The sequence below is a fragment of the Centropristis striata genome, chromosome 15, assembly GCF_030273125.1.
Source record: "Centropristis striata isolate RG_2023a ecotype Rhode Island chromosome 15, C.striata_1.0, whole genome shotgun sequence".
NCBI classification, from domain to species: Eukaryota; Metazoa; Chordata; class Actinopteri; order Perciformes; family Serranidae; genus Centropristis; species Centropristis striata.
Window position 1 is genome coordinate 324157 of NC_081531.1, and position 20000 is coordinate 344156.

Sequence of the window (20000 nt, forward strand, 5' to 3'; positions counted from 1 at the left end):
AAAACTAAACTAAAACTCGGGTGTTGTGTGGTTCAGGTGTTGTGCGGTTCAGGTGTTGTGCGGTTCAGGTGTTGTGCGGTTCAGGTGTTGTGCGGTTCAGGTGTTGTGTACCTGTGGTGGAGCTCTCAGGTAGATGATGGCGTCCAGTCTGATGTCCGGCTCAAACTGGCTCAGTAACCAGGTGTGCCAGTCCTGATACACACTCCACTCTGTCTCCGTCAGGCTGCCGGACTCAAACAGGTTGGAAGCAAACACGTACCTGTAAACACACACAGAGACACACACACAGAGACACACACACAGAGACACAAACAGAGACAGAGACACACACACAGGGACACACACAGGGACACACACAGGGACACACACAGAGACAGAGACACACACAGAGACACACACAGAGACAGAGACACACACAGAGACAGAGACACACACAGAGACACACACACAGAGACACACACACAGAGCCACACACACAGAGCCACACACACAGAGACACACACACAGAGACACACACAGGGACACACACAGAGACAGAGACACACACAGAGACACACACACAGGGACACACACACAGAGACACACACACAGAGACACACACACAGAGACACACACACAGAGACACACACAGAGACACACACAGAGACACACACACAGAGACCGAGACACACACACAGGGACACACACACAGAGACACACACAAAGACACACACAGAGACACACACACAGAGACACACACAGGGACACACGGTTACTGCAGTACTCTACACTGAGTCTAGCTACCTGTCTCAGGTGTGTGTGTGTGTATAGTTACCTGTCTGAGTAGACGGAGCGTTCATAGAACTGGACGGGGGTCTCCGCCTGCTGAAGCTTGATGGACGGAGACTGAAGTTGAGAACGAACTCTGCTGAGACACGCATAACTCTGATGGACAGACAGATAGAGAGACAGGGACAGGTAGAGAGACAGGGACAGGTAGAGAGACAGGGACAGGTAGAGAGACAGGGACAGGTAGAGAAACAGTCAGTTAGACAGTTTGACCTGCTGTCTATCTGCTGGGTGTGAGTGGGCGGAGTCAGTAGTTACCTGGAAGGTGTAGGACCAGCGGCTCGGTTTATCGTACAACATCTGCAGCAGGTTCCCTCCACTCTTCTGAGAGGAGCTCAGCTCCTACACAGGTGTAAACATAGATAAACACAGGTGTAAAAACAGATACACAGGTGTAAACACACAGGTGAAACATAGATAAACAGGTGTAAACACACAGGTGAAACATAGATAAACACAGGTGTAAACACAGATACACAGGTGTAAACACAGGTGTAAATACATAGGTGAAACATAGATAAACACAGGTGTAAACATAGATAAAAACAGGTGTAAACACAGATAAACAGGTGTAAACACAGGTGAAACATAGATAAACACAGGTGTAAACATAGAAAAACAGGTGTAAACACACAGGTGTAAACATAGATGAACACAGGTGTAAACACAGATAAAAACAGGTGTAAACACACAGGTGAAACATAGATAAACACAGGTGTAAACATAGATAAAAACAGGTGTAAAAACAGTTACACAGGTGTAAATACACAGGTGAAACATAGATAAACACAGGTGTAAACATAGATAAACAGGTGTAAACACACAGGTAAACATAGATGAACACAGGTGTAAACACAGATAAAAACAGGTGTAAACACACAGGTGAAACATAGATAAACACAGGTGTAAACATAGATAAAAACAGGTGTAAACACAGATAAACATGTGTAAACACACACATGTAAACACACGTGTAAAGACAGGTAGACAGGTAAATATAAAGACAGGTAAATATAAACACACAGATAAATCTAAAGACAGGTAGACAGGTAAATACAAAGACAGGTAAATACAAAGACAGGTAAATATAAACACAGGTAGACAGGTAAATATAAACACACAGATAAATCTAAAGACAGGTAGACAGGTAAATATAGAGACAGGTAAACATGTAAATCTAAAGACAGGTAAACAGGTGTGTGTGTTGACCTGGTAAACGTCGTCGCTGTCGTTCTGGACGTTGCACCATTTCCCGATCGGTTCAGGAATCACCTCCCAGTCCTCAGACGCCTCCTGGAGGAGACGCACGAAGGTAGACTTACCTGCAGCTAGAGACAGACAGGTAGACAGAGAGACAGGTAGGGAGGGAGGGAGGGAGAGAGAGAGAGAGAGAGAGAGAGAGAGAGACGGGCAGGGAGAGAGAGACAGACAGGTAGAGAGAGAGACAGGTAGGGAGGGAGAGAGAGAGAGAGAGAGAGAGAGACGGGCAGGGAGAGAGAGAGACAGGCAGGGAGAGAGAGACAGACAGGTAGAGAGAGAGACAGGTAGGGGGGGGAGAGAGAGAGAGAGACGGGCAGGGAGAGAGAGACAGACAAGTAGGGAGAGAGAGACAGGCAGGGAGACAGACAGAGAGACAGACAGACAGGGAGACAGACAGAGAGAGAGAGAGAGAGACAGACAGACAGGGAGAGAGAGAGAGAGACGGGCAGGGAGAGAGAGACAGACAGGTAGAGAGAGAGAGAGACGGGCAGGGAGAGAGAGACAGGCAGGGAGGGAGGGAGAGTGAGAGACAGACAGACAGGGAGAGAGAGAGAGAGAGACGGGCAGGGAGAGAGAGACAGGCAGGGAGAGAGAGACAGACAGGGAGAGAGAGAGAGAGAGAGAGACAGGCAGGGAGAGAGAGACAGGCAGGGAGGGAGGGAGGGAGGGAGACAGACAGACAAGTAGAGAGAGAGAGAGAGAGAGAGAGAGAGAGAGAGACAGACAGGTAGAGAGAGAGACAGGTAGGGGGGAGAGAGAGAGAGAGAGAGAGAGAGAGAGACTTTATTCATCTGATAATACTGCGGTTCTGTGTTTTGTTTATCTCTTATTTGGCGCGAATCAGAGCTTTAAACTGGAGATCAGCGGGAGAACGGCCGTTAACCAACCGGCCGGCTGGTTAACGGCCGTTAACCAGCCGGCTGGTTAACGGCTGGTCACAGGTATCGATCATTGGTATCAATCATTAGTATCAATCATTAAACTCACCGATGTTTCCTTCTATGGAAATCTTCTTCTCTCGGCGGGAAAAGCTTCCGGTCGGACTGGCGGGAACTCGGAGTCTCTTCGGTGGAGTCGCCATGTTTGTTTGTTTGTTTGTTTCTCCGTTTGTTTCTCTGTTTGTTTGTTCTCCGCGCGGAGGGAACTGACTGCCCGCGAGCTCCGTCTGAAGTTAAAATCCCGCGCTCGGACAATCCGTTTCCGGGGGCGGGACTCAATGAAATCAGAGATATTTTCTTAAAGTAAAGCCGAGAGGATGTCTCACTCTGTTAAAATAAAGACCTCTCACTCTGTTTAATATAAAGACCTCTCACTCTGTTTAATATAAAGACCTCTCACTCTGTTAAAATAAAGACGTCTCACTCTGTTAAAATAAAGACGTCTCACTCTGTTTAATATAAAGACGTCTCACTCTGTTTAATATAAAGACCTCTCACTCTGTTAAAATAAAGACGTCTCACTCTGTTAAAATAAAGACGTCTCACTCTGTTTAATATAAAGACCTCTCACTCTGTTAAAATAAAGACGTCTCACTCTGATTATAATAAAGACGTCTCACTCTGTTAAAATAAAGACGTCTCACTCTGATTATAATAAAGACGTCTCACTCTGTTAAAATAAAGACGTCTCACTCTGTTTATAATAAAAAAGGCTCACTCTGTTTATAATAAAAAAGGCTCACTCTGTTTATAATAAAGACGTCTCACTCTGTTTATAATAAAAAAGGCTCACTCTGTTTATAACAGACGTCTCACGCTGTTTAATATAAAGAAGTCTCTCTGTTTATAATAGACGTCTCACTCTGTTTATAATAAAGACGTCCCACTCTGTTTATAATAAAGACGTCTCACTCTGTTTATAATAAAGACGTCTCACTCTGTTTATAATAAAGACGTCTCACTCTGTTTGTAATAAAGACGTCTCACTCTGTTTATAATAAAGACGTCTCACTCTGTTTGTAATAAAGACGTCTCACTCTGTTTAATATAAAGACGTCTCACTCTGTTTAATATAAAGACGTCTCACTCTGTTTATAATAAAGACGTCTCACTCTGTTTATAATAAAGACGTCCCACTCTGTTTTTAATAAAGACGCCTCACTCTGTTTAATATAAAGACGTCCCACTTTGTTTATAATAAAGATGTCTCACTCTGTTTATAATAAAGAAGTCTCACTCTGTTCATAATAAAGACATCTCACTCTGTTTATAATAAAGACGTCCCACTCTGTTTTTAATAAAGACGTCCCACTCTGTTTATAATAAAGACGCCTCACTCTGTTTAATATAAAGACGTCCCACTCTGTTTAAAATAAAGATGTCTCACTCTGTTTATAATAAAGACGTCCCACGCTGTTTATAATAAAGACGTCCCACTCTGTTTATAATAAAGACGTCTCACTCTGTTTAATATAGACGTCCCACTCTGTTTATAATAAAGACGCCTCACTCTGTTTAATATAAAGACGTCTCACTCTGTTTATAATAAAGACGTCTCACTCTGTTTAATATAAAGAAGTCTCACTCTGTTTATAATAAAGACGTCTCACTCTGTTTATAATAAAGACGTCTCACTCTGATTAACATAAAGACGTCTCACTCTGTTTATAATAGACGTCTCACTCTGTTTATAATAAAGACGTCTCACTCTGTTTAATATAAAGACGTCTCACTCTGTTTATAATAAAGACGTCTCACTCTGATTAACATAAAGACGTCTCACTCTGTTTATAATAAAGACGTCTCACTCTGTTTAACATAAAGACGTCTCACTCTGTTTAACATAAAGATGTCTCACTCTGTTTAACATAGACGTCTCACTCTGATTAACATAAAGACGTCTCACTCTGTTTAATATAAAGAAGTCTCACTCTGTTTATAATAAAGACGTCTCACTCTGTTTATAATAAAGACGTCTCACTCTGATTAACATAAAGACGTCTCACTCTGTTTAATATAAAGTATCTCACTCTGTTTAACATAAAGACGTCTCACTCTGTTTAACATAAAGATGTCTCACTCTGTTTAACATAGACGTCTCACTCTGTTTATAATAGAAGTCTCACTCTGTTTATAATAAAGACGTCTCACTCTGTTTAATATAAAGACGTCTCACTCTGTTTAACATAAAGACGTCTCACTCTGTTTAACATTAAGACGTCTCTCTGTTTAATATAGAGGTCTCACTCTGTTTATAATAAACACATCTCACTCTGTTTAATATAGAGGTCTCACTCTGTTTAACATAGACGTCTCACTCTGTTTAACATAAAGACGTCTCACTCTGTTTATAATAGACGTCTCACTCTGTTTATAATAGACGTCTCACTCTGACAGAAACACTGGAGACAAACTGAAGGTTCAACATTTTAATATGAACAACTAACAAAAAGACATGAAAACGTGTTTTTGATCACTGATCAGTGTGTTGCTGATCATTGATCAGTGTGTGTTATTGATCATTGATCAGTGTGTGTTATTGATCATTGATCAGTGTGTGTTTTTGATCATTGATCAGTGTGTTACTGATTATTGATCAGTGTGTTATTGATAATTGATCGGTCACTGAGCCCTCCTGGACAACAGCATCTCTCTGATGTTGTCTTCAGCTTCTTTCACGCTGCGTTCAAGGTACACCTTCTTCTGCTGGAAAAACCAAACACAGAGTCAGAACACACACACACATACACACACACTAGATCTGTTGTGTGTCTCTGTGGGTATTTGTTGTGTATTTGTACCTCGAGCTCTTTAATTTTCTCGTCAGCTGTTTTCTGTTTCTCCATCAGCTGATTGTTGATTTCCTCCTTCGACTGGAGAATGAACCTACAGACAGACAGACCGTTCAGATTAAAATAGAAGATCTTTGGAACATATAGGAACAAGACGTGTGAACGAGTCTCCTGAGAATTTGTCTATAACTTCCTTAAAACTCCTTCATATATAAACACCAACTTGCACCAACTTGGAAGAAATAGTTTCATATGTTTATTTTTTCATTTGCTACATCTTTTTTTGGTGACTGGAACAAAAAGAAAGAATCTGAGACAAAGAAGCCTAGCGCTAAGTAGCAAAGTAGCTAACATGGCGACCGCTGCTAATGCTAACGACGTAGCAGTGACGTTGACGACTGAAATGGAAAAACAACGTGAACATCTACAAGAGGACGTGGCAGCTTTAAAAAAAAACATCTCAGGCTCCGATAGAGATGGGTTAGGGTTAGATGGGTTAGATGGGTTAGATGGGTTAGATGGGTTAGATGGGTTAGATGGGTTAGGGTTAGATGGGTTAGATGGGTTAGATGGGTTAGATGGGTTAGGGTTAGATGGGTTAGATGGGTTAGATGGGTTAGATGGGTTAGATGGGTTAGATGGGTTAGATGGGTTAGATGGGTTAGATGGGTTAGGCTACAGCAGCTACAGCCACTTTCCACCAGATGTGTCTGTTGTGTGTCTCTGTCGTGTGTCTCTGTCGTGTGTCTCTGTCGTGTGTCTCTGTCGTGTGTCTGTCGTGTGTCTCTGACGTGTATCTGTCGTGTGTCTGTCGTGTGTCTCTGTCGTGTCTCTGTCGTGTGTCTCTGTCGTGTCTGTCGTGTCTCTGTGTGTCTCTGTCGTGTGTCTCTGTCGTGTCTCTGTCGTGTGTCTCTGTCGTGTGTCTCTGTCGTGTGTCTGTCGTGTGTCTGTCGTGTGTCTGTCGTGTGTCTCTGTCGTGTGTCTCTGTCGTGTGTGTCTGTCGTGTGTCTGTCGTGTGTCTCTGTCGTGTGTCTGTCGTGTGTCTCTGTCGTGTGTGTCTCTGTCGTGTGTCTCTGTCGTGTGTCTCTGTCGTGTGTGTCTCTGTGGTGTGTCTCTGTCGTGTCTCTGTCGTGTGTCTGTCGTGTGTCTGTCGTGTGTGTCTGTCGTGTGTGTCTGTCGTGTGTGTCTCTGTCGTGTGTGTCTCTGTCGTGTGTCTCTGTCCTGTGTCTGTTGTGTGTCTGTCGTGTGTCTCTGTTGTGTGTCTCTGTCGTGTGTCTGTCGTGTGTCTCTGTCGTGTGTCTCTGTCGTGTGTCTCTGTCGTGTGTGTCTGTCGTGTCTCTGTCGTGTGTCTCTGTCGTGTGTCTGTCGTGTGTCTCTGTCGTGTGTCTCTGTCGTGTGTCTCTGTCGTGTGTCTCTGTCGTGTGTCTGTCGTGTGTCTGTCGTGTGTGTCTCTGTCGTGTGTCTCTGTCGTGTGTCTCTGTCGTGTCTCTGTCGTGTCTCTGTCGTGTCTCTGTCGTGTGCCTGTCGTGTGTGTCTGTCGTGTGTGTCTCTGTCGTGTGTCTGTCGTGTGTCTGTCGTGTGTCTCTGTCGTGTGTCTGTCGTGTGTGTCTGTCGTGTCTCTGTTGTGTGTCTGTCGTGTGTCTCTGTCGTGTGTCTCTGTCGTGTGTCTCTGTCGTGTGTGTCTGTCGTGTCTCTGTCGTGTCTCTGTCGTGTGTCTCTGTCGTGTGTGTCTGTCGTGTGTGTCTGTCGTGTCTCTGTCGTGTGTCTGTCGTGTGTCTGTCGTGTGTCTCTGTCGTGTGTCTGTCGTGTGTCTGTCGTGTGTGTCTCTGTCGTGTGTGTCTCTGTCGTGTGTCTCTGTCGTGTGTCTGACGTGTGTCTCTGTCGTGTGTCTCTGTCGTGTGTCTCTGTCGTGTCTCTGTCGTGTCTCTGTCGTGTGTCTCTGTCGTGTGTCTGTCGTGTGTCTGTCGTGTGTCTGTCGTGTGTCTCTGTCGTGTGTCTCTGTCGTGTGTCTCTGTCGTGTCTCTGTCGTGTGTCTCTGTCGTGTGTCTCTGTCGTGTCTCTATCGTGTGTGTCTGTCGTGTGTGTCTGTCGTGTGTGTCTCTGTCGTGTGTCTGTTGTGTGTCTCTGTCGTGTGTCTCTGTCGTGTCTCTGTCGTGTCTCTGTCGTGTGTCTCTGTCGTGTGTCTCTGTCGTGTGTCTCTGTCGTGTGTCTCTGTCGTGTGTCTGCCGTGTGTGTCTGTCGTGTGTGTCTCTGTCCTGTGTCTGTCGTGTGTCTGTCGTGTGTCTCTGTCGTGTGTCTCTGTCGTGTGTGTCTCTGTCCTGTGTCTCTGTCCTGTGTCTGTCGTGTGTCTGTCGTGTGTCTCTGTCGTGTGTCTCTGTCGTGTGTCTGTTGTGTGTGTCTGTCGTGTCTCTGTCGTGTGTCTCTGTTGTGTCTCTGTTGTGTGTCTGTCGTGTGTCTCTGTCGTGTGTCTCTGTCGTGTGTCTGTCGTGTGTCTGTCGTGTCTCTGTCGTGTGTCTCTGTCCTGTGTCTGTCGTGTGTCTCTGTCGTGTGTGTCTGTCCTGTGTCTGTCGTGTGTCTCTGTCGTGTGTCTGTTGTGTGTGTCTGTCGTGTCTCTGTCGTGTGTCTCTGTTGTGTCTCTGTCGTGTGTCTCTGTCGTGTGTGTCTCTGTCCTGTGTCTGTCGTGTGTGTCTCTGTCGTGTGTCTCTGTCGTGTGTCTGTTGTGTGTGTCTGTCGTGTCTCTGTCGTGTGTCTCTGTCGTGTGTCTGTTGTGTGTGTCTGTCGTGTCTCTGTCGTGTGTCTCTGTTGTGTGTCTGTCGTGTGTGTCTCTGTCGTGTGTCTCTGTCCTGTGTCTGTCGTGTGTCTGTCGTGTCTCTGTCGTGTGTCTCTGTCGTGTGTCTGTTGTGTGTGTCTGTCGTGTCTCTGTCGTGTGTCTCTGTTGTGTGTCTGTCGTGTGTCTCTGTCGCGTGTCTCTGTTGTGTGTCTCTGTTGTGTGTCTGTTGTGTGTGTCTGTCGTGTCTCTGTTGTGTGTCTGTTGTGTGTCTGTTGTGTGTGTCTGTCGTGTCTCTGTTGTGTCTCTGTCGTGTGTCTCTGTCCTGTGTGTCTCTGTCGTGTGTCTCTGTCCTGTGTGTCTCTGTCGTGTGTCTCTGTCGTGTGTCTCTGTCGTGTGTGTCTCTGTCGTGTGTGTCTCTGTCGTGTGTCTCTGTCGTGTGTGTCTCTGTCGTGTGTGTCTCTGTCGTGTCTCTGTCGTGTGTCTCTGTCGTGTGTCTCTGTCCTGTGTCTGTCGTGTGTCTGCCGTGTGTCTGTCGTGTGTCTGTCGTGTGTGTCTGTCGTGTGTCTCTGTTGTGTGTCTGTTGTGTGTGTCTGTCGTGTCTCTGTCGTGTCTCTGTCGTGTGTCTCTGTTGTGTCTCTGTCGTGTGTCTCTGTTGTGTGTCTCTGTCGTGTGTCTGTCGTGTCTCTGTTGTGTCTCTGTCGTGTGTCTCTGTTGTGTGTCTCTGTCGTGTCTGTCGTGTCTCTGTTGTGTCTCTGTCGTGTGTCTCTGTTGTGTGTCTCTGTCGTGTGTCTGTCGTGTCTCTGTTGTGTCTCTGTTGTGTGTCTCTGTCGTGTGTCTCTGTCGTGTCTCTGTCGTGTGTCTCTGTCGTGTCTCTGTCGTGTGTCTCTGTCGTGTCTCTGTTGTGTGTCTCTGTCGTGTGTCTCTGTCGTGTCTCTGTCGTGTGTCTCTGTCGTGTGTCTCTGTTGTGTGTCTCTGTCGTGTGTCTCTGTCGTGTGTCTCTGTCGTGTCTCTGTTGTGTGTCTCTGTCGTGTGTCTGTCGTGTCTCTGTTGTGTGTCTGTTGTGTCTCTGTCGTGTGTCTCTGTTGTGTGTCTCTGTCGTGTGTCTCTGTCGTGTGTCTCTGTCGTGTGTCTCTGTCGTGTCTCTGTTGTGTGTCTCTGTCGTGTGTCTGTCGTGTGTCTCTGTTGTGTGTCTGTTGTGTCTCTGTTGTGTGTCTCTGTCGTGTGTCTGTCGTGTCTCTGTCGTGTGTCTGTCGTGTCTCTGTTGTGTCTCTGTTGTGTGTCTCTGTCGTGTGTCTCTGTCGTGTCTCTGTTGTGTCTCTGTCGTGTCTCTGTCGTGTGTCTCTGTCGTGTCTCTGTCGTGTCTCTGTCGTGTGTCTCTGTCGTGTCTCTGTCGTGTGTCTCTGTCGTGTCTCTGTTGTGTGTCTCTGTCGTGTGTCTCTGTCGTGTCTCTGTCGTGTCTCTGTCGTGTGTCTCTGTCGTGTGTCTCTGTTGTGTGTCTGTTGTGTCTCTGTTGTGTCTCTGTCGTGTCTCTGTTGTGTCTCTGTCGTGTGTCTCTGTTGTGTCTCTGTTGTGTCTCTGTCGTGTGTCTCTGTTGTCGTGTCCTGGTTGTTTTGACTAGAATAGAAGATCTTTGTTGTGTTGTGTCTGTTGGTGTAGACTCACATGCGCCCGACGCCCTCGTAGAGCGGCGTCCCGGCGGACAGCGTGGCGATCTCGGCGTGCGTCAGCTTGGCGTGTTTCTGGACTCGAGTCAGCTGATCGATCTGCAGGTCGGCCAGCTTCACCTTCTGCTGCGTGTCGATCATCTTCACCTGCAGCTCAGAGAACGCCTGAGACAGACAGACAGGCAGAGAGACAGACAGGCAGAGAGACAGTCAGAGAGACAGACAGGCAGAGAGACAGACAGAGAGACAGACAGAGAGACAGGAGGCGTCACTCTGACACAAACACCTGGACGCCTCTTAGACCACTAGACCTATATATACACCCATACCAACTATATACTGTCATTGTATATATATATATATATATATATATATATATATATATATACCAATGAAGGTATATACTGTATGTGTATATATATATAGTATATATATATATATATATATATATATACACACATACAGTATATACCTTCATTGGTTCCTTCTGTCTTTGGTTTGAGTCTCTTTGGATAAAAGATAAATGACTGAATGTAAATGTTCAACTCTCTGTGCGTTCACATGAGGATTTACAGTAAATTTAGGAGAGAAAATAATCTGAAATTCACGATCAAAAATAACAAATTTAAGAGAATAAAACAGATTAATCATTAAAAAAAATCCGGATTTATTATTTAAAAAACCCCTGAAATTTTTGTGGAAAAATGCAAATTTACGAGAAAAAAAAAATCTCAAATTTACGATCAAAAATAAAAAATGTAAGACAAAAAATATGATTTTATAAAGAAAAATCTCAAATTTATGATAACCCCCCCCCCACAAATTTAAGAGAAAAAAAATGCAAATTTATGATGAAAAAATCTAAAAGTTATGAGAAAGACAAATTTCCGACAAAAAAAAAAATATTGATAAAGATCAAGAAAAATGTTAATGTGTTGCCATGGTGACTGGTGGCAGAGAACCAGAACCAGAACCAGAACCAGAACCAGAACCAGATCAGCAGGAACCAGAAGAGTGTGTGTCTGTTTCTGTGTGTGTGTGTGTGTGTGTAGCGTGGTTAGCTCCTCATGCTAACAGCTAGCTGCGGCTCTTTGCTACAGAGAGCTCGTGGTGGTCAGCAGGTGACGTCACCAGGTGGAGTCGGTCAGGTAGCTGCTGACAGGTGATGAAGGTGAGGATGAAGAGGATGATGAAGGTTTTAAAGGCTCTTACCTTCTTCAGCTCCAGGTCTATGGGCGCAGCCATCTCAGCCCTCCGACACTCACACTGCGCATGTGCGAGGCAGTTCTTCTTCTGTGGTGTTTTGACCGGCAGCTGGGCTCACGGCTGCCCCCCTCCTCCCCCCGGTGACGTCATTTACTGATCTTTGTTTATGTTGATCTGTTTATATTTGTGATAAAACAACAGAATGTAAATATATTTAAACCTTCAACTTTCATCTTTATAACTCATTATTAATTGTTGATATACTGATATTATTATTATTGTTTGTGATTTAATATTTATAATGTACATTTATAATAAACACTGAGATTATATTGATTTTATTATACATACATATATGTATGAATGATGATGATAAATATATATATATATAAATATATATTTATATATATATATATTTATATATAAATATATATATATGTATATTTATATATAAATGTATTTATATATACATACATATATGTATGTATGTATTTATACATATATGTATACATATATATATATATATAAATATATATATATATGTATATGTATATATTATAGTTGTAAGCCTTGTTGTTAAAGTGCACATCATTAATATTAATTAATCAATATGACATGTTTTGAATATGAGCACTGCTGTGATAAATATCATAACAACATTCTCTTATTATTATATTTTGTATTCTGCTATTCATTATTTCTGTCATGACGACAATAAATGTAATCAGTCAACATCATACAGATATCTCTCTGGTTTTCATTGATATCATTTCATTTTATTCCTGGAATCATGTTTTTATTAATAGACCGTAATATTCTCTGTAGAAGTTGACAAACATGGACGTGTTGCTTCCAGCATGACAAGAAGCAACTTGTTGCTGTTAGTTTCTCATTGAAGTCTGATGATTGATCATAAATCAGTCGTCATGTGGTGCTGTACATTAATCATTCTCGTTAACACAGTATTAAAACTCTGTAGGATCCTTTTAGTAATATAGTTGTTAGTCATAACTGGTTTAATATTGTGCCTTATTTATATTGTATTTTTAATTTGTTTTATTTGGTGTTTAGTTAGATCTTATACTTTATGCAACTATTTATGAATGTTCTGTATCTAAAATGATTGTATTTCATATTCATTTTTTGTATTCATTTATTTATTTATCATTTTTTATCTTGTTAAGTATTCTGATTGTGAATTTGTTTTATTTACGTTAAAAGAAAAGCTCAAAGACAAAGTTATTGGTTAGATTCTGAGTGGTGAATAAATGTTAGCGACAGGAAAGAAGCTCACGACTTCAGTTCAAACGTTACAAAAAACTCAGTTTGCATTTTTCACTTTGTCTCTTTGTCTTTTGAGAGTTTGGAGACAAAAATCCCAATAAATCTCAACTGTGTTCATATTTCTGATAAACTAGCACAGAAATGGATCAAAGTGAAGCAGCTGAGTAAAGAAACAAGAGTTCAGATTTAATATTATAAACTCTTCTGTCCCCGTTTCCAGCGATCTGATAAAAAATACAAACAGGAAACAAAACAACCAGCTTTTATTTTCCTCTGAACAAAACAACACGACCTGTGACATCATCACCGCCCGCTGTGACGTCATCACCGCCCGCTGTGACGTCATCACCGCCCGCTGTGACGTCATCACCGCCCGCTGTGACGTCATCACCGCCCGCTGTGACGTCATCACCGCCCGCTGTGACATCATCACCGCCCGCTGTGACATCATCACCGCCCGCTGTGACGTCATCACCTCTGACTGTGAGGTCATCTGTTGTTGTTGTTGTTGTTGTTGTTGTTGTTGGGGTTCTGGATGAAGTTGATGGAGTAGGATCCGGTCTGTTGTTGCTGTTGTTGTTGTTGTTGTTGTTGTTGTGGGGTCATCTGTTGTTGTTGTTGGGGTTCTGGATGAAGTTGATGGAGTAGGATCCGGTCTGTTGTTGTTGTTGTTGTTGTTGTTGTTGTTGTTGTTGTTGTTGGGTCATCTGTTGTTGTTGTTGGGGTTCTGGATGAAGTTGATGGAGTAGGACCCGGTCTGTTGTTGTTGTTGTTGTTGTTGTTGTTGTGGGGTCATCTGTTGTTGTTGTTGGGGTTCTGGATGAAGTTGATGGAGTAGGATCCGGTCTGTTGTTGTTGTTGTTGTTGTTGTTGTTGTTGTTGTTGTTGTTGTTGTTGTTGTTGTTGTTGTTGTTGTGGGGTCATCTGTTGTTGTTGTTGGGGTTCTGGATGAAGTTGATGGAGTAGGACCCGGTCTGTTGTTGTTGTTGTTGTTGTTGTTGTGGGGTCATCTGTTGTTGTTGTTGGGGTTCTGGATGAAGTTGATGGAGTAGGATCCGGTCTGTTGGTCCTGGTTGACCTGGAAGTTGCTGGTTGACAGTCCAAAGGGTCTCAGGACCAGGTTCCCCAGGTCCTTCAGCTTACCTGAGGGGTCAGAGGTCACCACGTCACTGCCTGCACCATGCTTTTATTGTGAAAATACTGAAACTAGTCTGATCTGAGGAGCTTTAATGCTGATCAATACATCTGACTGGTTATTGATCATCTGATCAATAATCTGACAATCTGAATAAAGAGATTTAATGAGAATAAACTGAAACAACTAGAACAAGAACGCTGCTGATAATCGATGGTTCTCTGGATGCTGCAGAACGTTCCTGATTAATGACGTTCTATCATCACTGCTTATTTAAACTGGGACTTGAACTGGTCGTCTCCTGTTTCTGATGGTTTGAACCTGTGAATCTTTTAATCTGACACAAATAATTAATAACACAACTCGTCCAAATCTCTAAAGCTCAGAGAAATCATCGATTCTTGATTTATTGTTGTCAATACTCCTCATCAATATTCTGATCTTGGTATTTTTACGAATGATTGAAGTGACCGTTGAGCCGTCGCCTCAGACAGAAGAGCTCCACAAACCAAGACCTGGATTTACAGTTTATATATATATATACTGTATATATATATATATATATATATATATATATATATATACATGACATTAAAACATAAAGGTGTGATGTGTTCAGGTGCAATACGTACTCATCATCTCCTCCTTCAACTTCTCATTCCTCTCCTGAATCTGCTGAGGCAGCCTCTGAGAGAGACAGGTAGAGAGACAGACAGGGAGAGATATTAGCTAGTCTTTCAATACAACACCAGTGTAGCCTGTCTGGTGTCCTACTCTCAGTGAACTCACCATGTGTCTGGTGTCCTACGGTCAGTGAACTCACCGTGCAGGCCTGTCTGGTGTCCTACTGTCAGTGAACTCACCATGTGTCTGGTGTCCTACGGTCAGTGAACTCACCATGTGTCTGGTGTCCTACGGTCAGTGAACTCACCATGTGTCTGGTGTCCTACGGTCAGTGAACTCACCTTGCAGGCCTGTCAGGTGTCCTATGGTCAGTGAACTCACCATGTGTCTGGTGTCCTACGGTCAGTGAACTCACCATGTGTCTGGTGTCCTACGGTCAGTGAACTCACCATGTGTCTGGTGTCCTACTCTCAGTGAACTCACCATGTGTCTGGTGTCCTACGGTCAGTGAACTCACCATGTGTCAGGTGTCCTACGGTCAGTGAACTCACCGTGCAGGCCTGTCTGGTGTCCTACTGTCAGTGAACTCACCATGTGTCTGGTGTCCTACGGTCAGTGAACTCACCATGTGTCTGGTGTCCTACGGTCAGTGAACTCACCTTGCAGGCCTGTCAGGTGTCCTACTGTCAGTGAACTCACCATGTGTCTGGTGTCCTACGGTCAGTGAACTCACCATGTGTCTGGTGTCCTACGGTCAGTGAACTCACCATGTGTCTGGTGTCCTACGGTCAGTGAACTCACCGTGCAGGCCTATCAGGTGTCCTACGGTCAGTGAACTCATCATGTGTCAGGTGTCCTACGGTCAGTGAACTCACCATGCAGGCGGTCCTGGCGGCGGGCTGGTTGGGGTCCAGGTCCAGGACCTTCTTGTAGTCCTCCAGAGCTTCGTCCAGTTTCTCCGTCTGCTCGTGAAGCTCCGCCCTCCTCAGCAGCGCCCGCACATAGTCCGGGTTCAGCTCTATCGCTATGGTGACCAGGCAGCCAATCAGTGCACAGACCAATCAGTGACTCAGGTACAGGTACAGGATGATGTCATCACTCACCTCTACTGCAGTCTGAGATCGCCTGCTGCTTCAGGTCCTGACAGGAAGACACAAACAGGTTAGCATGATGTCAACATGGTGTTAGCATGATGTTAGCGTGCTGTTAGCGTGCTGCTAGCGTGCTGTTAGCATGATGTTAGCATGGTGTTAGCATGATGTTAGCGTGCTGCTAGCGTGCTGTTAGCATGATGTTAGCATGATGTCAACATGGTGTTAGCATGATGTCAGCATGGTGTTAGCATGATGTTAGCGTGCTGTTAGCATGATGTTAGCGTGCTGTTAGCATGTAGTTACCAGGTGCAGTCTTGCAGCAGCTCTGTTGGAGAACAGCACGGCTCTCTCTCTGCTGAAACACACGGGACACAAAGCCAACGCCTCGCTGTAGCTCCGCCCCGCCGCCAACCAGTCTGCAGGAACACATTCATACTGGTTTATACTGGTCTCACTGGTTTATACTGGTTCATACTGGTCTCACTGGTTTATGGGTCCTGGTGCCAAAGTATAATCCCTTTTTCTGGCAAAACTAAAATACGAAAACCCGGAAACAGTGCCCCCTTTTCCTTTATTCGTTTTAAACCAAAAACGGTCCCCGTCTACCACCACTACCCCGTCTACCACTACCCCGTCTACCACTACCCCGTCTACCACCACTACCCCGTCCACCACTACCCCGTCCACCACCACTACCCCGTCCACCACTACCCCGTCTACCACCACTACCCCGTCCACCACTACCCCGTCTACCACTACCCCGTCCACCTCTACCCCGTCTACCACCACTACCCCGTCTACCACCACTACCCCGTCCACCACTACCCCGTCTACCACCACTACCCCGTCCACCACTACCCCGTCTACCACTACCCCGTCCACCACTACCCCGTCTACCACCATTACCCCGTCCACCACTACCTCGTCTACCACCACTACCCCGTCTACCACTACCCCGTCTACCACCACTACCCCGTCCACCACTACCCCGTCCACCACTACCCCGTCCACCACTACCCCGTCTACCACTACCCCGTCTACCACCATTACCCCGTCCACCACTACCCCGTCCACCTCTACCCCGTCTACCACCACTACCCCGTCTACCACCACTACCCCGTCCACCACTACCCCGTCCACCTCTACCCCGTCCACCTCTACCCCGTCCACCTCTACCCCGTCTACCACCACTACCCCGTCCACCACTACCCCGTCCACCTCTACCCCGTCTACCACCACTACCCCGTCTACCACCACTACCCCGTCCACCACTACCCCGTCTACCACCACTACCCCGTCTACCACCATTACCCCGTCCACCACTACCTCGTCTACCACCACTACCCCGTCCACCACTACCCCGTCCACCACTACCCCGTCTACCACTACCCCGTCTACCACCATTACCCCGTCCACCACTACCCCGTCCACCTCTACCCCGTCCACCACTACCCCGTCCACCACTACCCCGTCTACCACTACCCCGTCTACCACCATTACCCCGTCCACCACTACCCCGTCTACCACCATTACCCCGTCTACCACCATTACCCCGTCTACCACCATTACCCCGTCTACCACTACCTGGTTATTTCATTTTTTGATGCTGAGAGCAAAATCAGTTTTTCCAATTGTGGTTTAAAACGAATAAAGGAAAAGGGGGCACTGTTTCTGGGTTTTCGTATTTTAGTTTTGCCAGAAAAAGGGATTATATTTTGGCACCGGGACCATTATGGTGGTCTGACTGGTTTATACTGGTTTATAGTGGACAAAGTGATGATGATGATGTCACTCACCTCCAGCTTTGAACTGCGCGTTTCCTGTCTCCTTCAGAGTAAAACTCTCCTTCCGTCGAGTCTGAAACAGTAGGAAACGTTTTGATATGTGATGATCTGATCTCTGATTCACAAAAACATCATTTAACAGCAAATCATGAAAATCCTTCTGATTGAATCACCTCCTTCTCCTCCTCCGTCAGCCCCTTCTCCACCTCCAGGAGGTATTCATCGTCCAACTCCACCTCCTTCTCCTCCTCCTCCTTCATCTCTGAGTCTGAGTCCTCCTGCAGCCTGTCGCCCTGCTCCTCCTCCTCCTCCTGGAGCCTGTCGCCCTGCTCCTCCTCCTCCTCCTCCTCCTGCAGCCTGTCGCCCTGCTCCTCCTCCTCCTCCTCCTGCAGCCTGTCGCCCTGCACCTCCTCCTCCTCCTGCAGCCTGTCGCCCTGCTCCTCCTCCTCCTGCAGCAGCCTGTCGCTCTGCAGCCTGTCGCCCTGCACCTCCTCCTCCTCCTTCATCTCTGAGTCTGAGTCCTCCTGCAGCCTGTCGCCCTGCTCCTCCTCCTCCTGTAGCCTGTCGCCCTGTTCCTCCTCCTGCAGCCTGTCGCCCTGCTCCTCCTCCTGTACCCTGCTGTGCTGCTCCTCCTCCTGTCTTCCTGCTCCTCCTGCCTGACTCTCTGTATTGTCCCTTCTGTCCGTCAGTCTGTCAGTTTTATTTTGAAAGTCCCCCAACGCTCCTGCATCCTGTCGGGTCTCCTCCTGCTCCTCCCCTCTCTGGCCTGGAGGCCCCAGTGTCTCCTGGCAGTCGTAGAAGTCGTCCTCCTCCTCCTGCTCCTCTCTGGGTGTCACAGCTCCTCGGCTGCTCATGTTAAAGCTCTGAAACAGAATAAAGAAAGCTTTTCATTAAAGTGCCAGAAAGCCTCCCAGCCTCTCTCACTCTAGCTGTGATGTCATCCACTCTAGCTGTGATGTCATCCACTCTAGCTGTGATGTCATCCACCCTAGCTATGATGTCATCCACCCTAGCTATGATGTCATCCAATTAGGGGTGGGCGATACGGCCCTAAAATATTATCACGATATTTCAGGGTATTTTTGCGATAACGATATTCTTGACGATATTACAAAATACTGAAAAATACATAGAAAATATGATTTCTTTAGTCTGTATAAATAAATTAAATTGTTCAACAAAATAAAAATCAATCATAAATCTAAAATGTAGTTGAAATTGGGCCTGTAACCAGGGGGGTTGCTGGTTCCAATCCCAGCAAGGCACACAAGCCTCCACACAGCTGCTGGGAGCAGCAATATGCTGAATGCGTGGTGTGTTCACTGGTGTGTAAAAAGATGCGTTAAATGCAGAGATTTAATTTCCCCTTTGTGGGATTAATAGCAGTAATTACATTTAATATCTTAAGTGCAAATCTCAACAGTTGTCAAATACAAAAAAATACTCTTGACTTTTGAGCAAATAATAAAAAAAAAATAGTTTCATGTGAAGAGTTCAGAGAGCTGCTGCTGGTCATCACTCTTTACACTCAGTTTCTCATTGTGTTCTACGGGACATTTGATCTGTTTTCAGTGATAGTTATTATTATTATTATTATTATTATTATTATTATTATTAGGGACCGAGCACTAACAGTGCGAGGACCCTATTGAAAATGGTCCGTTTATTATTATTATTATAAATATTATTATTATTAATAATAATATTATTATAAATGCTGTTATTATTATTATTATTATAAATATTATTATTATTAATAATAATATTATTATAAATGCTGTTATAATTATTATTATTATAAATATTATCTATTATTATAGATCATTTTATATTATATTATTAAAGATATTATAGATATTTTATCTGTTCCTGATACTGTTTTAGTGTTTTATTTACTCAGTGGTTCCGTTACCTCTGACTGTTGTTGACAAGTCAGATCAGATTAACGGACAGTTTGATAGAAAAACAATAAATAATAAACAGCTAACGGCTAACGGCTAGGCTAACGGCTAGGCTAACAGACAGCTGGACCGTGTTGTCAACCACCTGCTACGTCACACCGGGCTGTGACGTAGCAGGTGTGTCCGTTTACAGCAGATTAAAACGGTAAAACGTTAAAAACCACCGGAGGAGGGTTTGTTCTGTTACCTGCTAGCTGCTAGCGGTTAGCCTGCCGACCGTCACGATCACTTCCGGGACGATCACCCGCTACTTCTTCTTCGTCTGTCTGTCAGCAGCTTCCGGTCATAGATGTCTATGGGCGCCACCACCAGGTGCTCCCTGGCTGCGTCCCAAACAGGTTCCAATAGTTTCTGATCTTTTATCAGTTTTACTTTTAATTTCGTTGTGATTTTTTTGTTTTCAAATTCAGTTCGTTTTAATGAGTTTTTATCTTTTGGAAAATGCTTAGTTTAGTTTAGTTTTAGTTTAGTTTTAATTAGTTTTAGTTTAGTTTTTATTAGTTTTAGTTTAGCTTTTATTAGTTTCAGTGTTAGTTTTTATAAGTTTTATTTTAGTTTTTATTAGTTGTAGTTTAGTTTTTATTAGTTGTAGTTTAGTTTTTATTAGTTGTATTTTAGTTTTTATTAGTTGTAGTTTAGTTTTTATTAGTTGTAGTTGTT

At 44.6% G+C, this 20000-nt stretch overlaps 3 protein-coding genes across 4 annotated transcripts; all 3 read right to left on the minus strand.

The window, feature by feature from the left end:
• Nucleotides 1-96: 96 nt before the first annotated feature.
• On the minus strand, nt 97-3312 carry LOC131986888 (deoxycytidine kinase 2-like). The gene is made up of 5 exons (XM_059352030.1): nt 3076-3312; nt 2038-2156; nt 1087-1170; nt 815-924; nt 97-259 (listed from the first exon to the last, which is right to left on the minus strand). The coding sequence occupies exons 1-5, from the start codon at nt 3167-3169 to the stop codon at nt 97-99; spliced, it is 570 nt and encodes a 189-aa protein (XP_059208013.1). The 5' UTR covers nt 3170-3312.
• Nucleotides 3313-5446: 2134 nt separating this feature from the next.
• pfdn1 (prefoldin subunit 1) lies at nt 5447-11538 on the minus strand. 2 transcript variants are annotated; one of them, XM_059351933.1, is made up of 4 exons: nt 11465-11538; nt 10251-10417; nt 5828-5912; nt 5447-5729 (listed from the first exon to the last, which is right to left on the minus strand). In XM_059351933.1, exons 1-4 carry the CDS (start codon nt 11495-11497, stop codon nt 5649-5651), a joined length of 366 nt encoding a protein of 121 aa, XP_059207916.1. In that variant the 5' UTR covers nt 11498-11538; the 3' UTR covers nt 5447-5648. The 2 variants fall into 2 exon arrangements, with proteins under 2 accessions (XP_059207916.1, XP_059207915.1); XM_059351932.1 differs by having other exon boundaries at nt 5461-5732.
• Nucleotides 11539-12907: 1369 nt separating this feature from the next.
• On the minus strand, nt 12908-19575 carry ttc1 (tetratricopeptide repeat domain 1). The gene is made up of 8 exons (XM_059350910.1): nt 19528-19575; nt 17553-18242; nt 17392-17452; nt 15899-16011; nt 15605-15641; nt 15377-15525; nt 14510-14564; nt 12908-13885 (listed from the first exon to the last, which is right to left on the minus strand). Exons 2-8 carry the CDS (start codon nt 18231-18233, stop codon nt 13749-13751), a joined length of 1233 nt encoding a protein of 410 aa, XP_059206893.1. The 5' UTR covers nt 18234-18242; nt 19528-19575; the 3' UTR covers nt 12908-13748.
• Nucleotides 19576-20000: the final 425 nt, after the last annotated feature.